At 40.1% G+C, this 15,258-nt stretch overlaps 1 protein-coding gene across 5 annotated transcripts in view; it reads left to right on the forward strand.

Annotated features, from left to right (window-relative positions):
• Nucleotides 1-7,402: 7,402 nt before the first annotated feature.
• The window catches only part of LOC103480720 (nuclear factor 1 B-type), a 96,090-nt gene continuing 88,234 nt past the window's right edge, over nucleotides 7,403-15,258 (forward strand). For 2 of the 5 annotated variants that reach the window (XM_008435878.3, XM_008435876.3), the window contains exons 1-2: nucleotides 9,601-10,263; nucleotides 13,431-13,962. In XM_008435878.3, the coding sequence (XP_008434100.1) occupies nucleotides 10,237-10,263; nucleotides 13,431-13,962 (559 nt within the window). In that variant the 5' untranslated portion in view covers nucleotides 9,601-10,236. Of the gene's footprint in view, nucleotides 8,103-9,599; nucleotides 10,264-13,430; nucleotides 13,963-15,258 lie in introns of those variants that run through there. The other 3 variants (XM_008435877.3, XM_081599905.1, XM_008435874.3) reach the window with 3 other exon arrangements.

Below are 15,258 nucleotides of genomic sequence, written 5' to 3' on the forward strand. Positions count from 1 at the left end.
GATGGCGTTGAAGGGACCCAGTATAGATAATAGCGGTCTGCTGCAGTCTGCTTCTAATCTGTTGTAATGGTTGGGTCTGCTGGGCTAATTAGATAAATGACCACCTGCTCTTTCTGTCATCTATGACATCTGGCTGAACAAAAGAAAAATAATTAGCCACATGCCTAATAAACAGCTACGCCTCCCAACAGTTCATGTTTACCTGTCTGGGATTGGAGTTCTGCGGCTTGGCCTGCTTTACGCCTATTTTGCCGAGCTTAGACTCGGATTAAAGTCTCCGAATTTATTATTGGGTCGCCATCATCTACCTCCAGGCTTAGGTGTCTTTCTCACACTAAGGTCCTTCATCCTTCCTTAAATCTGGTAATATTCCGACATCAAAAGTCTTAAAGGTTGCATTTTAATTTTCTCTCACACATGGTAACCGGGTGAACGTGTCTTCACCATTCATTAGACCTCAGCAGGCCCCATTCGTGGCAGGTGTCATACGACGAGTTCCTCCGTTTTGCAGCTCCGCATGCTGAACTTCCTTCAATTGATTGCCCTATTGATTTTCAAATACCGTGTCATTTTAGAAAGGTGAAATCCAATTAAAAGTTGACGTTAAAACGGCTAATCCAATCAAGACGATGAAATGCATCGATTCCGACCTTGAAATCAATATCGCGGGCCGCTCTCATGCAGGGACTGAAACGTTTTCCGTTTTGCTCCCCTGAAGGAACGAGGCACACACCGACAGCCGGAGAATGTATCAAAGTTTTTATTCTTTTAATAAGTGATTCAAGTAAACAAAAGATTTCACCTGTAAAAACTTTGATTTGTTCTTCTTTTGTTTGGATTCTTTTTATGTTTTATGGTGACCAACAGTGCTGCTGACTTGTTTTACTGTTTGTAGTGCACATGAACATAGTATTAAACTACGCTAACATATATTTGATAAAGTATTCAGGTTTATACCCTATTAGTCAGTCAATCTGATGTGATTTTCTTTTTCTTTTCCCACTCGGTTCCCTCAATTATTATCGAATAAAGAAAAAAAAAAGTCAGTTTGAATATTTTCTTTGCTCTGTAATTTGTTTCTATTGGGTCTCTTTTTGTCTTTGGATGACAGTTTCTTCCAGATCTTCAACACATCCAGGTAACGTCCACCTCCTTGCAGCTGTTTGGACCGATGACCTCTGAATCTACTGTTGTTTAGAAATGGCTCCATAAGAATCCGCAGTTCTCCATCTTAGATCACCACTCAAAAGTTGCGTCCTGAAATGTTCCAATGAGTACTTCTGAATAAATCCACGTTTACAAAGGCAATCATGGTCACCAATAGACCATGAGCTTGGTCAAGTTAAAAGACTTTCAACAACCTTTGGCGTCCGTCTGTACCCACTTATCCTCCCAGGATTGTGAAATACCCACAATAAATTTAAACGAGCACACTGGAAAAAGAGCTATTCAAATAAATCAGAAAGTCTCCACACATTGATAGAAAATGTGCTTGTAAACGTCCGACCACATCTTTATTTCTAAAGTAAAGAAACACTTTCTTTAATTCGATTCAGCCTTCGTGCCTTCTCATTTCAACCATGTGTGATTACATATGCTAAGTTACTTTTTCCAAGTCCGCCCACAGTCGTTGTGGGGAAATCCAGCTGCCACCGAGCGGCCGCGCTGAGGAGGATTGGAATGCAGCAGGAGAGAAAAACTCTTTTCAGATAACATTTATGTGGACACGCAAAAGCTGCTTAGTTCACAGAAAAGAAAAAAAACACAGCTGGACACAGATGGTCCTAACATGGTGCCCCCGCACCAAGTCCGTCTGAACAAACACTTTTACAGATGCCTTCTGTTAATATTATATTACAGAAGACGGACTGTAAACCGCTACTTTTTCCCTACACTTTGAGCCAAACGGCTCGTAGCCCGGTGCGGCTTTTCTGATTATCTTTCTTCAACCACCAGGGGGCTCTTTAGCAGGAAGTGAATCATTGGAAGTCAAAATTGAAAATCAAAGAAGAAAAATGCTAATAAGCACATGCTAGCAGCAGGCACGACTGAGAAATTTCTTCACACTCGTATGATGCAGCTTTTAAGTTGAAGGTTATCGATCTGGCAGTACAGGAGGGAAATAGAGGAGCTGCACGTAAACTCGGCGTGAACGAAACCACGGTTCGGCGTTGGAGATGGAGGACTGACCTCTGCTATGTCCTTGAGTGCGGCGGAGATATCAGCGGCTTATCGCCTGGTGCGGCTTATATATGTACGTTTCCAGTTTTTATTTTTCTATAGTCCGGAAAACAAAACTGTCTCAAATGGAAACTTTCCCACCTGGACACAATTTGTTCATTGTGCCCAGGTGCTTTTATGCTCTTACATACTGAGTATGGTGACCATGCAGCGCCGTTCTGTATGGTGTTCTTACAAATTCAGGTTTTCACATTTTGTTACATTACAGCTACAAACTTCACTATATTCTCTTTGGGTGGGATTTTATGTGAAGTGAAATGAAAATGAGACATGGTTTAATGTTTTCCAAAAAAAATAAAAATTAAAATTAAAATCCATTGGCTTTATCCACCTATCCTTGAAGGGTTGTAGAGGAGCTCGTCTCAAATAAAAATCAGTGCAATCAAGTGCCTTGAGTAGTCATCTAGTTAATAAACGGTATGCACTATCGCACTGCAGGAACAGCTGACTTCATATTGCAAAAGACATGAATAAAGCGTCACCTTCCAGCAGGAAAAAACAACCCTAAACATACGGCTTAAGCTACAATGGAAGCATTTAGATCAGAGCATGTTAATATTTCAAAATGGTCTAGTCAAACCTCCTGAGTTTGACTAGACCAATTGAAAATCTGTCAAGACTTCAAATGTCCAGACACTTTCCACCTCAGGCTTTTAAACTCAATGTGATTTAGGCTTTTTTTTTTGTAGTGTTTTTGTTTTTAATGTATGTGACTTTTTAGATGCTGTTGAAGAGAGCTTGTGCAATACAAAGTTGCTTCTGAGCATACGACAAGAAGCTTATTTCTATTTCTACCTAATCCGATTGAGGCTGAGTTACTTTCCAAAGAAGAATAGGCAAAAACGTTGATCTCTAGTAGAGACAAAACCCCCAAAGATATGTGGCTAAAATTACCATGCAAGTGTTTGAACAAAGCATTGAGTCAGAGGGACTGAGTAAAGACGCACGCCACGCTTTTCAGACTTTTTTTTTTGTTTTACAAAGTATAAGAAACTCATCAGTTATTGTCCTTTCACTGTTTCCCCATTATCCCTATAAAATGCCCAATAAAATGCACTGAAGTTTGTAACATGGCAAAATCTGAAAACATTCAACAGTTGTGTGCATCTTTTGCAAGGCACTGGAAAAACGGCAACATGCAAAGTTATTTTGGTCAAACATAAAGCAAAGAGAAGCGTTGATGAAGATCTCTTCGAAAGGCTACAATAAAGCAATCTAAACTTTCTTTCTCTCTCTGAATTTGCACAACAAGCGTAAAGGAGTCAGAAACGGGGGGAGGAAGTTTGTGTGGGAGGATGAGACGGGGCGGGCGGGGGGGACAGTTGGAGGTTGCGGAGTCGGGGGACGTCTAATTACCACTGTCAGGTTTCGAGTTACTGGGGTCAATCTGTTGCTGATCCTTTTTTTTTTCTTTTTAATTTTCCCATGATGCAGCTTGGCGAAGGACTGGCCTACATGTGGCCCAGCATGCCTCCACTGATGCCCCTTTGATTAGCTGTGTTGTCTCCCACCGGGGCGAGGAGCGCGCTCAGCGATGGCTGGGAATCTGACAGAGAGGTCCATTAAATGGCAGCTTTGTTACGACATGTCGGCCCGGACGTGGTGGATGGTGAGTGGAGATCTGGAACGATGCGTTCTAACAAGCCGCGTAACTCGTTTTCTTGTTGACGTCGGGTCGAGGCAGAACCGACAATGTCTGCACACCTGGCGGTTTCTGCCGTCGCACTAACGAGAGTCTGTTTTCATAGAGGAACCTTTCAGGACCGCGCTTGGCTCTACGACGAATCCGCTTGGTGATTTTTTTTGTTTTAAACGTTGTCGTTTGGCTTCAGATATCTGGAGATCTTTGAAGACAGACACAAAGCAAAGTTGGACACACGCACACACACACACACACAAAAAAGTGTTGTTTTCTTTTCAACCGAAGGACGAACCCAGCCTGCTTTTAGATGAAGAGCTTTCCTCAAGTGCACCTCTCTTTTCGGCCCCAGCTGTGTTAATTTAAAGCTGGACAAAGAGCTCTTGTCCTGCCCGCGCCTTTCCCAGGCTGAAGAGGCAACACTGCCTGACGTTTCTTTCTGAATATTTATTTACTCGTCTGACTATAGGCGAGCTTTTTATCGCGCCCCATCTCCAGGGTTTAAGTTGAGGGTGGATTCTTCGCTCTGGATGCTTGAAGGAACTCCAGTTCCTGCACAAGCTTCACTGCTGGTGAACCTTGACCCTGGATATGTCCTTTTGTTTGGGCTACATTCCAGTGAGAGAAAATCAAAATTTGCTCTGTGGGATGCATATTTTAGATCACATTTTAAACTTTGAACGCTCTGTGGTTCCACAACGTCAGGTCAAAAGTCTAGGTCAAAATTTGGGATCTTGAGAGTCTTTTTTTTTTTTTTTAAATATCCTACCAAGGAAGATAAATTATAGAAATAGTGCTACATTTTTTTCTTAGAAAATAAAACAGCAACAGATGACATCAAAATTTCAGCTGTCTAATCCTCGTTCATTCTGTCATTAAAGCTGAAAAGTTTTGTGATCGGTCTTTTGAAGCATTTGCAGGTACAGCGCTTTGCAAAAAATAATTTAAACACCTTTAACTTTTCCTGTTTGGTTGCATTGCAGCCAAAACAAAACATGAATTCAAATTTAACTTGTTTCAGCAGGTAGCCAGCTTGTATCTGGAAAATATGTAGTTGAAAACATGTTTTTCTGAAATGCGTAGGCATGGTTTCGTCATTTTCAACGTAAACCTGTCTAATAATATTCCTCAAAGCATTACATAGTGAAATAATATATTGCAATAAAACTGTTTAACATTAGTTCCACTTTTAAAATTAATATTTTATTATCTATAATGATTTATTTGACATTATTCTTTTTTAATCACAAGAATTAGAGTTAATACTATGAGCACATATGAAATCAAATGTCAAATAAAATACATTAGACATAAAAAATATTTCTCATTTTGCAGCTTTCTGACTTACATTTCAATGGCATGCATTTTTTCACAGACTAACAACAACAACAATAATAGCTTTCTTTAAAGAAAATCCAACCATTCATTTTGCCTTGTGCCTTGTGGCAGCAAGAAAAAGTGCAGAAGGAAAACATCCATTAAAGCTTAGATTACTGCTGTCTGCACTGAAGAGTTTCTGCTAAGCTAATGCTGCTAACGAACTTTGACAAAGAAAGGGCTTGTGGGTCCTGATTGACATGCCAATGCACTGCAGAGCATTATGGGATTTGTGGTATTAACGCTGCCAGCTCTCGAACATATTTGGCCAATTTTTGTTTTATCACCTCATTGTTGTTTAGTTATATTCCTTTATGTCTTGCCATACTCTATTTGGTTCCCTGTATTCATTATTGTTCAAAAGGTCTTGCCATAAAAGGTCATTCTTTGTATGTACTTTATTAATTTACTCTAATATTTGTTTTTTTTTTGTGATTTTGCATTTTGCTCTCTTGGATCAGTGTTACTCTTTCCTCCCTGCTTAGATGTTTCTATGAGTTTTAGTTCAACCTGTAGGTGTTTATCGTTCACCTTCCCTCAGTCTGCCTCTTGCTCCCTTCTTCAGCTGTTCCCAGTCAGCTGATTGCCTCAGCTGCTTCTATTGTCATTCTTTTCCTCAGTATTTCAGCTCTCTTTCCTTTGCTGATTCCTCTTGTCTCATAATCAGTCTTTTATTACTTTTACTTATGTGTGTCTGTGTGTCTTTGTATGTTGTAAGTTATGTTCCTTTGTTTGTTATTGTTCTGATTTGCGACAGTCAATCGCTACGCTTTGGTCATCTTCAAACCTCAAATACATATCCATATAGTAAGGTCTGATATTTTGGTGCTTGTGTTGACAATATAAGAAAAACAAAAACGCAGTAGTTACAGTTATATGTACCTTTAATCACTGTGTATATATTTCTAATATTAATTTATTCAGTAAAAATACAGTAAACCTGGATAGCTGATTCAGTTTTTGCATGAGCTTATCAGCATTTTTAAAAAATTCCTTTTGTTTTCCAACAAAGATGATACAATTTTATTATCACATGTTGCTCTCATATTCCCACTGAATGAAGCCTCTGGGCCAAAAACGTATATTTTTTAAGTAAAGGGTACAATTTGCAAAGAAATAATTTTTTTACATGTGTATATACATTATTAAACTTATGGTATAAAATATTTAGGAAAACGAATAAAACCATTTTCTGTCTTAAACCAGTTAGCACAGTATCTTGCTGTTAATACTAAAGAAAAATGTTAGAAAAAGAGCCTCACCACACTAATACCAGACCACGGTATTTAATAGACATTACTCTCTTTGGAAAATAAAGAAATCCAAAGAAACTTGCAATTTTGTTTGCTACCACATGGTGGCGATAAACCCTCGCTAACCAAACGAACCCTTTGAGATGAATATTGAAGCGTACAAGTATTCAGCGGAGTCAAATTAAATTAAACCTGCCTTCTTCGCATTAATGAACACAATTATAAAACAATTTAAAGTTAAAACCATTGCAAAAACGTTTTTATGTGAACCACGCTGTAACATTTTAAAGATAAATAGGATCTGATTGGCAAGAGTAAAGATCAGATAACATCAGTGAAAACTAGACTGAGCTCTTATCTGGCAACACATTAAACAGGTAAGTCTACCTGCATGAAGAACTGAGTCCAAATAATAATTCAGCTTGACCGCACTGACACGTTCAGCTACTGTAAACAGTGTGTTGGTGTTGTAATAATAAATGCGCTCTGGCGCCTCCATTTAGGACATGTGATGCCATTTTTTCGTCTTCTATGATGCATAAAATGTCTTAATAGGGGCATCAACAAGAAAGTTGAGTCTGTTTATAACATTACAGGACATCTGCTACAATATTACTCACCACTGCTGCTTGTTGTTTTTTTCTTATTTCAATGCAATCTTCTACAAAATCATAAAATAAATGTATTATAAAGAGTCAAGACAAGCAAACGTTCGTCTTTATAGCAAATAGTCATAATAACAATAATAGTGGATGTCATTATTATTAGTAGTAGTCTAGTAGTAGTATTTTCTTTTACTCTTTTTTTTTATTATTCATTAGTACGTTGTAATGTCCGCCACCGTCCGTCATTGACCTGGCTGTCCAGCAGCGGCTCTGTCAAACAGCAAACAGCCCGTCAGACGAGCGGAAGTGAGGGGCCCAGGGTACATAGGGTCCCGGGGCCACCGCTGCTGGCCAATGAGAAGCGAGAATGTAAACGCTATTACAAAACTGAGGCTGCGTGAAGCTGCTGAGAAACAGATAGATGTCCGCCAGGAAATGGAACTTTCAAAATAAGAGCCCGAGACAACCTGTTTCACCCACGGAATGAGATATTCATACCAATCACAGACTTTGCCGTAGTGAGCTTTTAATTGGGCTTTTATTTAGAAAAGCCGCCTCATACGTCTTCCGGTGGGGCTTCTGTTTAGCCTGACGGCTGTTCGCTGAGAGCCGGAGGGGCGGCAGTCAGTCAGTCAGACAGTGAAAGTGAAGGCGGAGACCAGCCCAGTGCCGAAAACTCAGCCTCTTCTGGATCGCGTTCAACTCCCCCCCTTAAAAAAAAAGAAAAAAAAAAGAACCCGATCCAAAAACTGAGACCTGAAGAGGAAGGAAAACAAGAAAAAAAAAAAGACGAGGTGCTCCTAACTTCTTTTCACCTCTGTCTGCCAAGAATTGTCTTCCGGTGTTGACTTTTTGTTGTTGTTGTTGCACCGCAAGAGAAAAGGGGCTCCAAACAAAGTTGAGCGTGAGAAATGTGAAGCTACCGGCTTGTGTGTTTCCAACCAGGCTCCAGGACTCCCCCATTAATCCATGCAGTACAGTGCAATGGTACGTGAACATGGGTTATATTACTGCTTTCAAATGTTGTGATAACGCTGTGTTATGTATAATTTCTTTTTTTTTTTTTTCATGCGATATCTTTATATGTTGTTCTTTCTGCCGCTGCGTGGTGGAGAAAGCAGCAGAAAGTTCCCTGAACTTGGCGCAGATAGCCTCCTCATTCCCTCTGGTGTGTGTGAACTTTGTGCGGACTGTTGACAGCTCTCTGGGACCCGCAGAAACACGTGTGCGGCTGCAGAGCAACAATGTTTAACTTTAGGTGCCTTTTTGTGCAAAACACGACCGTATGCATGCAAAAATATACACACTATGTGCACGTTTCACTTGATTTTTATTAGAAGCAGGGGCGCAAAGCAGGGGGGGTTCATAGGGGGCTGTTTTCATACCCCAAAATTAGCAGACAGGTTGTCTTAAGTGTGTAAACCTTTTAAAATATGCAATTACATAATAAAAATAAAGGTTGAATTAGTTATTACCCCTCCTTTTTCTAGTGGCGCCCTCAGCATAAAGTGTCTATTAGAAATGGATAAAAACATAAATGTCTTGTTTTTGATCCATTCACAATTTCTAATTGGAAACCAGTTATTTAAAAAAGTATTTGATTTTGTTGTAAAGTACAAAAAAAAAACAACCTACATTTGAACTAAAACAGTTGAGCAAAAATTAGAATGTACTTATCTCCAGTTTAAAATAATAAAAACCTGAGTCTGTTATATATTTTTTACCATAGGGGGCGCAATTTCTCTTCTACACTGTGTTTTCTTTTTATTTCAACAAAACAAATATCAATAATCAAGAACGTGGGAAATTATTATTTTAAACAAATGTTTGTTGCGTTTTTTAAAAATATGTGATGTCACGAGGTGACGTCACCTCAGCTCAAAACGTGCTGAGGTGTAAGAATACTATTTTATGTTTTGAAACCCCCCCAAAAGAGGAATTTTTTGCTTAGAGAAATGAAAATTTGCTTTTACTGATTTATTTTGTATTTCCATAAGCAATCTATTTTAAAAAAAAAAATGCAAAATTTGGTTGTTTGTTACCGAGTTTTACTAATTTGGTTGTAAATGATAATTTTCCTAAATCATACACCACCCATATAGGGGCGTTATTTATTAAACGTAACCTATTACCTAAGAACAATAACAACAACAACAACAACAACAACAAAAAAGTGAGTTGATGCCAAAAACCCAGACGTGCACATGAAAAGTTTGCTTCAACTTGGGAGCGATCTAAGCTGGGAAAGGAGGTTGGAAATGTGCTTTTTTTTTATCCTGTGTGGCCGAAGCTTTGGTCCAAAGTCCCCGAAGCTCATAAAATAATTCAGCCAAAGTGAGGGGAGTAAATGAATTGTGTGCTGAAGGAGAGGAGGGAAGGTGCCGAGGGGGAGGTGGATGTGACTGAAGGAGAAGAAGGAGAGGGAGGAGGAGGAGGAGGAGGAGGAGGGGTGTGACTGTGTAATTACGCGCTCGCGAGAGACAGAGAGAGAGAGAGAGGACGGGGTTAGAAAAAAAAGAGGGGAGAGGAAAAAAGTTGGATCTGATTTGCTGGAATCGCGCAGGACCGACTGAAGGTGGAAGCGCTCGGTTTCATATCGGCTCTGACTGGAAGCTTTTAGCAGGGGGCGAACCGTCCCGGCACTCTGCGCCCTGCGAAGCGCCGCGAAGCTCCGCGCAGAGAGAGAGAGAGAGAACGAGAGAGAACGAGAGAGAGAGAGAGAACGAGAGAGAGAGAGAGAGAGAGAGAGGACGAGAGAGAGAGAGAGAGAGAGAGAGAGAGAGAGAACACGTCGTAGCGGCGGAGCACGCACAGCTCCAAGTTGCTTCTTCTACTTTTACATGCCAGCTCCTGCGTATTAAAAACACAAGTCCTATTTTTTTTCCCCCCTCCGCGGTGGCGACAATCTTTGGATCGAGACTCTTCATGGATATTCTTGGATAATTTCCCTTCGGATTGCTGCTCCACACGAGTACACACACACACACACACACACACGCACACACACCGTCTCTCTTCTTGCATGGTGCGCACCGATCGGTCCAGGACGATGGAGTGATCGGAGGAATTAGTCCACCTACAATCACTTTTTCTTTCTCAGTGTGCTCAGCGCCGTCTCGACATGTATTCTCCGATTTGTCTAACTCAGGTACTCGTGTCTGTTTCTTCTCATTTCTTTTTTTTTTTAATTATTATTGTCTTGCTTGTTTTGTAAAGTATGTAGTTGGAGCGAGTTTGGCACATGTAGGTTGGATACAAGGTCCTGTATGCGCGCTCTGAATCTGCAATGTTGGAAACTCTTTTTTTTTTATTAATTAAAAAAAAACCTGAACATAAAGGAGTTATTATTGATAAAATATTAACTAATTACTTTAGGGCTTTTATTGTAATTTATATGGTATAATTACTACCACGTCAAAAACAATAACAGAGTTTGACTGTAAAATCAGACACTAATTTATTTACTTACCTCGAATAAAATGAAGGATGAACTGTAATTTATGTCACTGCTCAGTTGTGCAATCCCCAGTGCATGTTTCTAAAATCATTCAAAGTTTACTTATTTAGTTCACCTCCTTTATTTAATGTCCTTAAATTACACTTGCTTGGAGTTTTTTTTTCTTTTCTTCCTTCCATCAGAATGCATACTTAAATCTGCAGCAGGATCATTAAAACCAATTATCCAGTGCAGAATGCAGCAGCTTTACTGTAAAAGAATCACAAACGGTGGAGTGGAGTGGCGTGCCGTGCGTTGCCTCAGCAGTGCAGAACCGTCCTGAATCCAGTCATTTAACTGTTTAAATAACAAACAAATCGCTTTACAGTGACTGATTAGGCTTGTAGTTGAAATGTGCCTGGTGTTTTAAATTCAGCTGTAAAATGAATGTGCTTATAGGGCATCGGTGCCAGCTGAGCTGGAAAAAAACCCAAACAGTCGTTTCCAGGCTTACATAAACTGCTTTGAATGATTACTACAGTTGCTGTTGTGGCTCTATTTTGCAACAATTTTTATTACTATTTTTTTTAGTTCTTGTTCAAATTAAATTATAATATTTCAGTAAAGTTGGTGTCATTTTAGCTTACAGAAGTGTATTTTGCAGAAGTGTGAATAATTTGCTAGTTTTTCTGTAAAAAAAAAACCCACAAAAGAAACAAACAAACAAAAGAAATTGTCTCCACGGCGAAATGCCGTATCTTACATCAACAATGAATGAAGCTTTGGCAGTGTGTCAATTTTAACACTCAAACAACAAGTTATTTCAATTCTTCTTAAAATAATCACTCTAGTTGTGTATTAAAAAAAAAAATCACATCTATTAGTGCTTCAGTTCTCATATTTCTGGATTTCTTAGATTCAAAGTTGTTTGTTTTTTTCCCCCTCATATGCTCCCACTTACCTCAACCTGCTGCTGTGACACCTGAATCTCCCCACTGTGTGACAATGCAGTTACATTTCTGTTTGATTCCATCCTTATCTGTGTATTGAGTTAGTCTTTGATAAGCTTCCTCATTAGTTTGCCTCCATTACGCACGTTTGCTCCATTCCTCTAACTTTTTCCACACGCTTGCCGTGGCTAACCCGCTCTGCTCTTTACGTGTCCCCGCAGCCCCGTTCCCAGAGAAGTATGTGTTATTATTTTTTATTCCAATAAAAAAAAAACCCTCTTCAGTGGTGCTGGGAGAAGATAAGGCTACTTTCTCTTCAGGAAGATCACATGCACCGATAAGGTTGATTCAGCGCTTGGACAGGGGTTGCTGCAGACTGTTTTGGCTGACTCAGTGTGACTGTTTATATTTTACTTGGCATAAGTTAGTGATTGACTGAGATGCGGTTTAGTTTGTGCTTAAGAGGATTGTGCTTTTATGGCTCTAACTGAAGTGCGCCGCTCAGGCCCTGGCCAAGTCATTTATCTTCACAGCTCTAGGCTTTGTTAGCCCGCTTAAAGAAAAAAATAATAATGACTGTTGTTGAAATATTTGAAGTCGTTTCTTGAACAAGAAGCATATTTTTTTCTCTCTCTCTCTCTCTCTCTTTTTTTTTTGTAGAAAGAGCTTCTTTTCAGGACATTTGGTAGAATTTCAAAGTTTACTTTCGTCGTTTTTTTTATCGGAGGTGACATTTAAAATAAGCTCCGATGATCATTTTTGCAAAACCCTCCAAATGGAAGGCTGCACGGTTTTCCCTCAGCGTGACATCTCGCTTTTAAAACTAACAAAGCCGCTCTCCGCTTCGGCTGACGAATGATTACATCGTGCGATTTGGACGCTGAAGCAAAGTTTGACTGTGCAGAGACGATATGTGGCTTCCAGCGGCATGCAGGCACACACACACACACACACACACACACTCGTACACTGAGAGTGGATTTCTGTGGTTTCCCATCGCCCGCTTTGCCTGACTGCCTTCAAAAAGAACAATGTGTGGTTTGACTCCTCAAAAGCCTGCTTAAACAAGAGGAGGAGGATGGGGGGAGTTGGGGCGGGGGGCGGTTGCTGCTTACGCTTATTAAATTTGACATTTTAATGACCTGAAAGCTAAGATAATTCCACGTTTCCGTTTCTCACCTGGAGGAGCTGCAGTTTGTGACCGGATTGTTCGCACCATCCTGACGACAAAGAGCAGGAGTTCATGAAAACTGTGTCAGGATTACTGACACGTTACCCTTATTTAAAAAAATTAAATAGAATCTAAAGAGACTCATCAAATGCAAAAAAAAAAATTGCCCCAAAGTTGTTGTTTTTTTGTTCCCAAACAATATATAATAATTTTTTTTTTATCAAAGTTTTCAAAGTATGCCTATCACAGTGGGAAAAGTCAGTCGTGTTAAAAATCTCATATTTTTTTCTAATCTTAGAATAACTTATTAGAATAAAAAAGCTTTGTAAATATTTAGAAGTTATAGATTAGTTTTGTAAAAAAAAAATAAAAAATCACCTGAGTTTTTGTATGAAAATGCATAAAAACAGCTGACGTGTCGTTTTCTGTCTGTCTGTGAAGAAGAACCGTCTTAACATGGGACTCTGTGACTCCATCCTGTCCAGAAGCTCATCCTCTGTTCTTAGTGACACGGGATAAGTTCACTGTGGAAGAGGGAGAGTTTGATGAGTGGCCCGCAGCATGACCAGAAAATACAAATCCTGACAAAAATGATGAGATTTTATTTTTTTTTTTTGTCAGACTTGCAGAAAAATAGTAAAACACAAAATTATTTTATTCGTGATCTGACGTCCCTCCTGTTAATAAAAAAAAACCCTTTTTTTTTTTACTGAGATGATTAAATTTCTTCCCTCTCTTTTCCCCTCCGACCCCTCCAGGATGAATTTCATCCCTTCATCGAGGCGCTCCTCCCTCACGTCCGTGCCATCGCCTACACGTGGTTCAACCTGCAAGCCCGAAAGCGCAAGTACTTCAAGAAGCACGAGAAGCGGATGTCGAAGGACGAGGAGCGCGCCGTGAAGGACGAGCTCCTGGGTGAGAAGCCCGAGGTCAAGCAGAAGTGGGCCTCCAGGCTGCTGGCCAAGCTGCGGAAGGACATTCGGCAGGAGTACCGGGAGGACTTTGTCCTGAGCGTGACGGGCAAGAAGCCGCCGTGCTGCGTTCTGTCCAACCCGGACCAGAAGGGCAAGATCCGCCGGATCGACTGCTTGCGGCAGGCCGACAAAGTCTGGCGCCTGGACCTGGTGATGGTCATCCTCTTCAAGGGCATCCCTCTGGAAAGTACGGACGGCGAGCGGCTTGTCAAGTCTCCACATTGCACCAACCCAGCACTTTGTGTCCAGCCTCACCACATAACAGTATCGGTCAAGGAGCTGGACTTGTTTCTAGCATACTATGTCCAGGACCAAGGTACGTTCAACCTCAGACTGTGTGTGCGTGCGTGTACGCGTGTGTGTGTGCGGGTGTATATATAGATGTGTTTGTGTGATGGTTTGGTGAGGTCAGGGGTCACATGTGTTAGTTTCTGACTCAGTCTGGGCTGCGGTCATCGCTGTTTGTGCCAGACAAGTAAACACCAGAAATGTGAGCAGCAGAACTGCTGAAACACATTCATTTTTTTATTTTTTTTTCATGAACGGCTCATTATTGAGCAAAAAAAAAAAAAAAAAAAACTAAACTAAATGTGTTTCCAATACGAAACATTTCTAACTTGGTCTTAGCAGCCGCAGCAGCAGCAGCAGCAGCTCCAGCTCCAGCTCCTGCTCATGTCAAGCCATTGTTGCAGAGTGTGTGTGTTTGTCTGCACACGGAGCCACGCTGGCTTGCACAAACCAACACACACACACACCCTTCAGTTCTGCCTGTCGGGCCGGATAAACACTGACGTTTACAGAAAGCTGTTGCACAAATGCAGGACGGCACAAGTGGATTATTTTCTGATTATTACGGGTCAAAATTACGTTTTCTTTTAAATCTTAAAAAAACTCGTTGGTTTTAATAGAAAGCAAGAGAGCAGCATGGATCAGGATTTTTTTTATTTTTTAAAAATAATTTCTTTATCTATAGATTTGCTGTTGAGGAAACAGCATGAATTATTTTTTCAATTTTCAGCCATAAGAATTGGACCAGTTTTCCCCTTAAAAAGCTCTGACTGGATTTTGGCAGGTCAAACAAACTCAATTCAGTTACAAATTTCAAAATATCCTCAATTCGTAACAAATATTGCCTTATGGCATTTGTTTGAATCCAACCAAACAGACAGATTCGAAATTAGTAACGTTAATTCCGATTAGGTCTCATCATCAAACAATTCAGGCAACTTCTGTGGCAATAAAGAGTCTGAGCATTTTAATGTAAAGCTGATTGATCCTGATGATTGAAAACACTAAAATGATGCTGAAAATTATAGATTTTTCACCCCATTCATTAAATTTCTTAAAATTAAGTTCCCACATTATTCTTACTCCGAAAATCATCTACCCTAGCAGGTCCTTTAATGTGTTGATTAAATTAATGTGAGACGTTAACGGGAATATTCCCATAATCTCTTCATTTCCTGTCAGATTTAAACTGCGAACCTTCGTCAACCTTCTGGAGAACAAGTTGTAGACGCTGGGGGGAAAAAATACAAGTCGATTAATATTGAATTCAGCAGATCTAACCTCCAAAAAAGACTAGAAATCACGATCAAGACAGGATTTTTAA

The sequence above is a fragment of the Poecilia reticulata genome, chromosome 18 (assembly GCF_904066995.2).
Source record: "Poecilia reticulata chromosome 18, P_reticulata-male-v2, whole genome shotgun sequence".
Lineage (NCBI taxonomy): Eukaryota > Metazoa > Chordata > Actinopteri > Cyprinodontiformes > Poeciliidae > Poecilia > Poecilia reticulata.